At 34.6% G+C, this 10,344-nt stretch overlaps 1 protein-coding gene across 2 annotated transcripts; it reads right to left on the bottom strand.

Annotated features, from left to right (window-relative positions):
- Positions 1–785: 785 nt before the first annotated feature.
- Positions 786–4,717, bottom strand: LOC114277914 (Remorin family protein). Of its 2 annotated transcripts, none has more exons than XM_082894309.1 (6): positions 4,369–4,717; positions 2,288–2,385; positions 1,772–2,032; positions 1,371–1,671; positions 1,181–1,262; positions 786–1,095 (listed from the first exon to the last, which is right to left on the bottom strand). In XM_082894309.1, the coding sequence occupies exons 1-6, from the start codon at positions 4,392–4,394 to the stop codon at positions 904–906; spliced, it is 960 nt and encodes a 319-aa protein (XP_082750435.1). In that variant the 5' UTR covers positions 4,395–4,717; the 3' UTR covers positions 786–903. The 2 variants fall into 2 exon arrangements, with proteins under 2 accessions (XP_082750435.1, XP_082750436.1); XM_082894310.1 differs by lacking the exon at positions 4,369–4,717 and adding an exon at positions 2,530–2,665.
- Between the last annotated feature and the right edge of the window lie 5,627 nt (positions 4,718–10,344).

Below are 10,344 nucleotides of genomic sequence, written 5' to 3'. Positions count from 1 at the left end.
CGGCCTAGTGCTTGCTTAACCCAAGACCGAGCTATCCCAACTCTAAAACCGGCCTACTACGTGGCCCAACCTCCAAAGATAATCTTACCTAATTCGGCCCAATTTGATTACACAAATTACCCTCTCATAACCTCTATGCTTCATGAATATTGATCTACTCCTTGTCATTAGATATCCATATGATTCTATTTCTTTCCATTTCGTCCATGTTTTACAGTTTAAACATTATGGACCTGTTTCTTTACTAACGCACAAGATTTTGTGAAATTTTAGTTTTTAGTGTGTAATTTCGTGGACAACTTTCTAACCATTTGTTTGAATTGTTGTTGCTCCATGGGTCTTAAAGAAACTTAGGTGAACCAATCATTTAAAGCATGTTTATTCAGCTTTCCTTCATTGGGTTCCATATTGCCAATTATTGTAGCCTCCTACCTAATTAGAGATTTCTCATCCAAAATTTTCCACAACATAATTAACATAAATAGTGAAACCACATATAATGTGCTTTTAATTGACATTACCTACCTAATTAGAGATTTCTCATCCAAATTTTCAACAACATGACTAGCATAAATGGTGAGACCATAATGTGCTTTTATTTGACATTTGTTTCCGTTAGTGATGGGTTGGCCAAATTGTATGACTTTTGTATTACCTAATATGCAACTTGATACATTTATTTACCACTTGTCTTCCCCCTACCCCCATAATTGGTTGTTGTTTCAATTTGTCTTAATGATAGTTTTAAGCTCATTTGCAAAGCCGTCCAAACATAGAATGATAAGTGATGCAAATAAATTCCATTTATGCTATTGTATTAGTGATTGAGTTGGTTACAGATTTGTTATAGAAATATATTTACAATTTTCCAAATTGTTCAAACAAGGGAGACCTTGGCAACAGTTAGAAGCACAAGCATGTTGCTGGAATCTTCCCTGTTGATCTGATTTTATTTGCCTTCTCTTTCATCTTGAACTCCTCATTTCTTTTGTTTTCCTCCGCTTGAGATCTTGCTCCTTCTGCAATTTGATCAATTCTTTCCATGTCACTACGGTAATGTCGTAAGGCTTTTGCTCTTCTGCGCTCCAATTCACTCTGCAGTTCAAAAGAGTAGATCGTCAATTCTGAGTTACTAGAATTCCAAGTGCCTGTCAAATTGGAGAAGAGAAATGCAATAAACCTCTGTTCTATCCTTCTGGAGTTTGGCTTTATCCTTCTTCTTTTTCTCCCATTCAAGAATTGTGGTATTCAACTTCTCATACCTGAAAATGGTTTTTGTTAGTGGTAATACAACAGTCTTCATTTGTTCGAATTTACATGCTCAATCTCAAGTATTTGTAGTATAAACATCTGTTTAATTAGATTAGTACTTTTCTTTAAGCTTGGCCATCTGAGCTTCCTCCCAAGTATCCGCCTTAGTTTCTCCTATTCCAGGTTTTGTTGAAGGCTGCCTTTTGATCTCAGTTGGTAGGGATGTTGGTTGTTTGGCAGATGAAAGATCAGGTGTTGGTAAAGCACTTTCAGGTTTTCTATCCTTATCAACAAAAGTTGGAGTCCTTTTAAAGGATTGAACAGGACCAATGGCCTTTTCAGGCCTCTTTTCATCTGTAACTGCAATTTTTGATGGCACCCTTCTGTTTGGATCTTCCATATCTATCATCGAAGTTTCACCTGATAAAGACAAACTTGTCGATGTTATGAAAGAAAAATGATTAAAACATCATATCTATTATGTTGTAGAATAATTAACTGTAAAACTATACATCCTTACCTGAGAGTCGTCTGGAAATTTTACCAAGTTTTGATCCCCGAATTCTTGTATCTTCTGTTTTACTCTTGATCTTGGTCAAAGAGGTATCAAGTCCTTCACTCTTTTTCTGATCTTTGATGCCTAATTCTTCTTCCAACAACTTAATGACAAGTGCTACTGCTGCAACTGCTACTAGATACACGTCATCATTTTCGAAATCATAATCCTCTCTCATTTGCCTAGAAAATTGTCTTCGGAACCAATTCTGAGTTTTTTTTTTCTCTGCAAAATGCATTACCAAGGTTTGTTTTCATTGTTTCATCAATATACATCACACCTAGAGGCCATTATGGAGTAGATTAATGTACAACAGGGATGGTTAAGGGCATCTTTTTGTTGGAAGTTTACTTTTATCTTCTACAGACTGATGTGTATATAATTGAAATGTTTCCATAATTTAAGATTTGATTTGAGTTACTAATAAGTCCCCAAAATTCTGGGGAGGGTAGGGGAAAATGTGAAGAGTTTACCACATACCTTCTTTGAAGGATTGAGTTTTTTGTGGTGGTATTCTTCTATCTCCGATGTTGCTAGCCTCTTCTTTGTTATCCTGACCTACACCAGAAAATCTCACCCTAACAAAAGTGGTCAGTGATCATAAAACAAATTGGAAAGACAGCACACGAATGCTATGACAAAATAAAACTTGCATAATTTTGCCGTTCAAGAAGTTATAGATGTTAGGGTAAAGTGGATCTTGATAAGTTTTGATCACTAACCACTCGATCTCAAAAGAAGGGGTTCAGGGGGCTTGCATCCTACCCGAATTTTGAAGTGTAGATATTTATTGTATTCCACACTTGTGACCTAATGTCTTAATTTCTATGTTTTTGTAGTTGAAATGAGATGGCTATCTCTGTTAATCTTGTGTAACCTTTCAATTTATAGTGAAAACTATGACAATTATATATGTAGCCTTAATTTTGGAGTAAACCATATAAATCTTATGCTCTTCGTGTGCAGTAAGTGTAATTTATCTGTGTGGGTGATCGTTTCTGTATTTTGAAGCATATCATGTAATCAACTTTGTTTTCCTATGCATTAAATTCTTAGATTCCCCAGATGTAGATGTTATTGTATCTCTATGGTGGTACATAGTATCTAACTATCCACTTTTTATTTTCTAGAACAAATTATACCAATACTTCCTAAACTTTACTTTTTGTGTCAATTTAATTCCTATCATTTCAATTACAATATATTTGCCCCTTTGATTTTTCAATATGTATCAAATAACAACAATAGTTAACCCCATCCAAATTTTAGACGAAACTGATCACATACAATGCACATGACACTATTTTTAGGGCACAATCAACATAATTTTTTACCACTAACAAATCACAACCACTTATCCTAATGTATCCATGTACTTGACCACACTGAATCCCCCTCCACCCCGCTGTATCTCCCCCTTCTCTGCATCACTTCTGGCCTTCTTTTCTGGTGTTGACTATCCCTTCTCTCTCTCCAGATCTCCTTTCAAAAAATTAGACCCACTCTCTCTCCCTCTATTACATATCAGACCAAGTAAAATCAAATCATTAGCAAGCAATAAATTTGTCTGCAAATTAAATCCACTATTCATCGTTTACCTTTAGGCCATGTTTGTTTGGGTGGACATGAGCTTGGGATTGGACTAATAGTTCAATAAAATTATTAATCCGATATTTGGTTAAACAATTGAAGTACGGATTAATTATTTTAAACTTGACTATTAGTTAAGATATGATACATAATCCAACGGATTCGTAGTCTTAGGACTATTAGTCATGGGAATGCTAATCCAGTCCGTCCAAACAAACATGGCCTTAGTCCCCTAATCATGAGTTCCACCATTAAAACAAACCAACAAATGAGTTCCACCAATTCAAAGGTGAATGCCTCTGTTAACCTATCAATATATGTATCTAAGCAAATAAAAAACAAATCACGGTGACCCATTATTATATATATATATGTATATACCCCATTATATACGTACAAGACCTATTATGTAAACACCCATTAGTCAATTTTTTGAGAGAGAAATGAATGGAGAGAGGGATAAAAATGGACTGACAATTGGTGTTGTCCGGTGGTGATGGTTGGTGGTAATGATGGTGGCTGGTGGGATGGATGAGCATGATAAATAAGAGTTGAGTCAATGTCGAGTTAACTCAGTGAGTTGGATTGGAAAAAAAAGAAAATGACATTATTATCCTTAAAAAAAATATTATGACTACTTTCTATTTAAAGTTTGACCTTATTTGACCCATATTAAAAAGTTGAAAGGATAAATATGTCGCAATTGAAATGACAGTGACTAAACTAACATAAGAAAAAAAATTCTCACGCTATTCACGTAATTTGCCCTATTTTTTTATTTAACCATCGGCTTTTAGGTGTAAATTTCAAAGCATGACAAGTGAGTTAAAAGGAATTATAATTTTTTTTTTTTTTTCTCCCCCCATATATTGATTGATAGAGATAATGAAACAAGTAATTCAAAAACCATATACATATAAGAGCTATTTTATTTTTTGCTGCAAAGAGTAGACTTTAGATATCAGAATTACCTTGTTTGCCTAATCAAGCTCTCCATTATCTGAGACACTGCCTATTGTGAATTTTCTTCTCCAAGGGAAATGACTTGCTTATCAAGATTTGTTGCTCTGTATATTTGAAAGAGAAGCTGGTGGAGTAAGAAAGGAAGGAAACGTTTGTATGGAGATTGGTGATAGATAGATAGGGTTTTGAGTAGGAGAGGGAGGGCAAGCAAAGGTTGGTTATGCTTTGCATGCAAGTCCAGGTTTTGAATCTTTGAAAAAAGCCTCCACAGTGAAGTAAGGTATCCTTGTCTTTCTCTTGGATCTCAATTTTCTGTTGTGTATTGCTTTGTCTGGTCTTTTTGTATTCCTTTTTCACAAGGTTTGCCTGCCCAAAGAAGAGTACAAGAATTGAGGACCAAGATTCTTTTAGACTTTTTCCTTCTTTTTTTTTAAATTTTTTTTTTAATTATTATTAAAATGCAACCTTTTCTTTGTGACCCTTTTAGCGGAGTTTCCTTCATTAGTACTACACATTCATAAATTTTTTATTCAGAAGTATTAATTTTTAGTTGATATTTATTTTACACAGAGACTCCCATAATACACTAATTTAATCTAACACCACCCTAACATATTCTTGGCAAAATTATTGAACATTCTTCTTTTGCCATGGTTTTTTTATTTATTTATTGGGGTGTTTACGATTTTTATTTTTATTTTTTTTTAAATATTTGTTAGGGCGTTTCATGGATTTTATTTACTAGTTATGATATAAAAATAACTTAAAGTTATACTAAAAATGGTAAATTACAAATACATTCTTTGAACATTACTTAATGTATGAATGTCCTTCTGTGATTTGAAAAATTACAAATACTCTTTATCAAAAAAATTTATGTAATAGAATTAATTGAAAAATTAAAATTCCTAACTGCTCTTCTATAGATAATAAAATTACTGAAATTATTAATTGAAATATATTTTTGGCATTATTAAAAATTGTTAATTGATTTGATGATTTATTAATAAAAAATGTCATTTTTTATGAAATTATAAATTTCAAGGGGGAAGATATAATTTTCAAAATTACAGAAGATAAATTATATTTTAAATAAATCTAAAGAGGTGTATTTATAATTTACCCAATCAAGAAAAAGTCCAATAGAGCTCCACACTCTAGATGTTTCATTAGACAAATAAATAAGAAAATAACAGGCAAACAATAGGATAGAAGACCAAAAAAAAAAAAAAATTGTAAAACATGGGAGTTCCAACTTCTTATGTAGTGGGATGCAACTCAGAGTTACATCCCTAATTTTTTTTTTTTTCTGTTCTAATTACATATAATTCTCTCAAAATAAAAAGTAATGGCACACTTTGTTATTTGTTTAAATCAAAATTCAAGACCATTAATATTTATTATTTTTCTATTCTTATCACATCAACCACTATTTATATTAATCATGTAGTATATTGATGTAAAAAATTGGGTTTGAATTCTCTTAAATTGGCCATCCAACTAGAGAGAGTATTTGAGTTTAGTGGTCTCATTTTGAGGCTGATCTTGATAATTTGAATAGTTCACTTTTTAAGACTCCTTAGGTAGAATATTCGTACAAAAAATAAAGATACCTAAATATCAGTAACTATATGTTTGAATCATAACTATATATTTAAATATCAGTAAATATCAATAACTATAATTTCAAGAATAGTGATCCATTTTTTATAATACAAATATGATTCAAACAAATAGTTACCAATGTCAAATCATCTTATTTTTTGCATGAATATTTTACTCAACGAGTCCTAAAAGAAGAACAGTTTAGATCAATAAAGTTGGTCTTAAAATGAGTTCACCAAGCTCAAAAGAAAATGAAACTTAATTTTTACAAAATTGAATTCTGAAAGCGGTTTTGAATAATAAGGAAGCATAAGCAAAACTAGGGGCACATTAAATGATCATTCACATTGAATTTTTTTCTCCTTTCTTTGGCATTTGATGTTATGTCTTGTCTCGTGTCGTGGGTATGTTGTCTTGTGTCGTGGCTGTATCGCTTTATTGATTCACGTCGTGGGTATGTTATCTTCAATTAAGTACATCGAGTCTTTGTCATGTCTCTCAAATTGCACTTAGTTTTAACCATAAGAAGAAAACCAACATTGCCAATTGCCTCAATTGGAGAATCCTTCATCTTGAAAATCATACAACTTGTCAACTGCTGTGGTGCCAAGCTTTTGTAAAATTCCCACCAATACCACCTCTCTCCTTGGAAATCAATGTAAAACCCCAAAATGTGGGTATGTGTGCAAAAGAAAAGAGAGATATGAGATGAGTGAAAAGTAAGGAATTTGCGTCAAACCAAAAAAAAAAGAGCGGTAACGAAGTTAAATAATGCAAAGGTACCACATTACAAACCATTGGGGTAATCGCCATTGAGAAAGCACCATATCGACAAAGTACAAATATCTTGAAAGATGGAGTAGGACAACACCCGATATGTTGGAGGTCTATCAATCTTGTAGAATGCTAGAAACGGTTTTGTGCAGTTTGAGGTATGTCGAGTCAATTTCCCATGTTGAATCTATCCTTTACATGTTTGTTAGTATCAGTTTGTTAGTATGTGCATGGCTCAAAGTTTGATAGAATGAAATGATTAATGTTTCAAATATAAATTGATGTTCAAATTATGAAGTTCTTTTTTTTTTTTTTTTTTGGTTAAAGATTGAATGTTAGTATGTTAGTAAAGTTAGGTTACACTTAAAGGGTCTGTCACGCCCCAAACTCGCCCCTAAAAGTTCGGGCATGATCATTTCAGAAACGGCCATCAAATTCAATATGTATAACATTTGGGGCCTGAACGGAAGCATTTAACAGCGCAAAATGACATCCATTAAGCTATTACTAACATGCTAGGATCATACACTTAATATTAGGTACTTTAATGTCTCATAGGCACACATGTAGTTATATATACAAATACACAGATTTGTCCCCGAGCATAAGGATGTAACAAAACCATGTTAAGGGAAGTTAATTAAGTTTTACAACATCAAACAGAAGGTTCAGTGCACAAGGCTAAAAGCTCTGCAAGGGTTCCACAAAAATAGGTGCTTCGTCCAAGTGTTTAGTCGTGGTGTGATGGACAAAAGACAAGTGGTCCAAGCTGGACTAGGACTGACCTCCAGATTGATTACCCTACAGAAACAGACATGACACGGAGTGAGAGGGGCTCAGTGAATAATAATACTTAAGCAAATCACTGAATAAACTTTGATTATAACGCATATAGGTGCAGAGACATATAATTAATCTTATTCTATAATATTTTCAGAACGGCCTCGGGCCCAGATTTTATACAGAGCAGCTCTAAGCCCAGAAATATACAGAACGGCCTTAGGCCTAACAGATTATTCAGATTGGCCATAGGCCTAACAGATTATACAGAATGGCCGTAGGCCCAGATATTATCAGAACAGACTAGTCTCAGAGTTTACAGAGGTACACAGATTCGTTTAATCATTCACATGAGTTAACACAGTTAATTTGCGATTAACAGAATGCTAATGATAATTATTAGCGGTAGTAAAGCGTACTACAACAGTACTATTACTCACAGTGCTATGGCAGAGCGATAGTTCCTCCTGGAATGTGTCCTGCACACATACATAATTCACAAATTAGTTCTTTTTCCTTTTAAATCATTTCCTGATTCGTTTTGCTTCCAATGAATTTACAACCATCTTAAGAGCATCAAATAATTATTTTAATAATATCAGAGGGTTAAACAAGGAAAGCGAAGCAGACGAATTTTTTGGCCTAGGCTGCACGTGCGGCAGTCCCCTCCACACATGCGGAAGGGTGGGCCGCACGTGCGGTACTCCTTCCCCGCATGAGCGGCAAAATACAGAATGCAATTCCCATTTTTTCCCTCTTTTCTGCACGTGCGGCCGTGGCCCCTGTTTTGGGCAGTCCGAATTCAACCCAAAATTCAGCAAAGTTACAACATCTCAAGGCCCAAAAATGGAGGAATTAAGACATCATAATGGTATAACAGCACACTAACATGGATCACAAATTCAATTAGGCCTTTAATTTCTCTCGAATCTATATACACAATTCACTCCCTCAAAAGTTCTAATTATTTTTTAATTCACTTAAACATATACATATATATGGCCATCTAACCACATAATCCAATACATAAATGAGTTTCCACATGAAATAACAAGGAAACAAGATGCAATTTCTTCATATAGCTCAAATTAGTTCCCAAGACAACCATATGGTAAGTACAACTTTCCAATTAAACAATAATCACATACAACACTTCAAACATAAACCCTAGCTCACCCAAATGAAAGGGCATGCTTACTCAAATCCAAGAAAGAGCTTATTTAAGGTGAAGTATATATACTTTGAGCTTAAATTTCCATAAACCCTCTCAAATCCCCCAATTTTCCTCCTTGTTGAACTTCTCATCTTCCTCTAAAACTCTCCTCTTCCAATTCTCTCTCAGGAGATATTTTATGTAATGGCTCTAAACCAAATAAGTAAGGCACATAGATAAATATATCTAAAATGTGAATAAGGACGAAAATTAATCAGTTTAATCGTTCCAAATCAAATTTCACAGAAAATCATATTATGACCTAAAAATCATGCTGATCTCAAATATAAAATCAATTTCGGATGATTAAGCTTCTAAGGCTTCCAATTTCGGATCTAAACATTATAATTGTAACAGATATTTCTCTTATTTAACAGATATGATTCTCTAATCTTAAAATTCACCCACTTAAACTTAATTTCACATAAAATTTCACAATAAGCATATCAATACATAGAGTAAGGAACTAGAAGCATACCAGAAAACATATACAAGGGTCGGGTTATTACACTCTCCCCCCTTTAAATAAGTTTGGTCCCTCAAACTTGTTTTACCTTAGGTTAGGAATAGGTACGGATACTGGTGTTGTATTTCCTCTTCTTTTTCCCAAGTCGCTTCGGTCCCATAATGTTCTTGCCATTCAATTTTCACCATAGGGATTTCTCAATTCCGTAGTTGCTTCACTTGTTGGTCTAGAATCCGAATCGGTCTTTCTTCATAGGTTAACTTATCATCCAGAACAACTTGGTGGTGATCAATGATATGAGACGGATCCGGAAGGTAGCTTCGGAGCATAGAGATGTGGAACACATTATGCACTTGACTCATACTTGGAGGAAGAGCAACTCGGTAAGCCACAGAACCTACTTTCTCCAGAATCTGGAATGGACCAACATATCGGGGTGTCAACTTACCCTTCTTTCCGAATCTTGGGTGCCCTTTCATTGGAGTTACTTTCACAAAAACATGATTGCCTACCTCAAATTCCAAATCCCTCCGTCGGTTATCCGCATAACTCTTCTGTCTGCTTTGAGCAGTTTTCAATCTTTCCCGAATAGTTTTAATCTTTTCCGTTGTCAACTGGATAATTTCAGGCCCTAATAATGATTTATCTCCAACTTCAGCCCAACACACAGGGGAGCGACATGGCCTCCCATACAGAGCCTCATAAGGTGCCATCCCAATACTCGAATGGTAGCTGTTATTATATGCGAACTCTACCAACGGTAGATGAGTTTCCCAACTTCCTTGAAAATCCAAAACACACATTCGAAGCATATCCTCTAATGTCTGCATCATCCTCTCGGATTGTCCGTTTGTCTGAGGATGGAAAGTTGTACCCATTGCTCCCTGTAGGCTTTGCCAGAATCTAGATACAAACTTCGGGTCTCTATCTGATACTATTGAAACTGGAACCCCGTGGAGTCTCACAATTTCATTCACATAAATTACAGCAAGTTTGTCTGCATTGTACTGAGTTTTCATAGGTAGGAAATGGGCAGACTTAGTTAGCCGGTCTACAATGACCCACACAGAATTCATACCCCGAGGTGTCCGCAGTAACCCTACAACAAAATCCAAGGTCAGATGTTCCCATTTCCATTCTGGAATT

The sequence above is a fragment of the Camellia sinensis genome, chromosome 11, assembly GCF_055761805.1.
Source record: "Camellia sinensis isolate YWXY chromosome 11, ASM5576180v1, whole genome shotgun sequence".
In the NCBI taxonomy this organism is placed as follows: domain Eukaryota; kingdom Viridiplantae; phylum Streptophyta; class Magnoliopsida; order Ericales; family Theaceae; genus Camellia; species Camellia sinensis.
This window is presented reverse-complemented; position numbering and strand designations above follow the sequence as displayed.

Coding starts and splice junctions, on each gene's coding strand:
- LOC114277914 (XM_082894309.1), bottom strand. CDS start 4,394: ATGGAGAGCTTGATTAGGCAAACAAG. Junction 2,033..2,287: donor AACTCAATCCTTCAAAGAAG/GTATGTGGTAAA, acceptor TGCATTTTGCAG/AGAAAAAAAAAACTCAGAAT. Junction 1,672..1,771: donor AATTTCCAGACGACTCTCAG/GTAAGGATGTAT, acceptor TGTCTTTATCAG/GTGAAACTTCGATGATAGAT.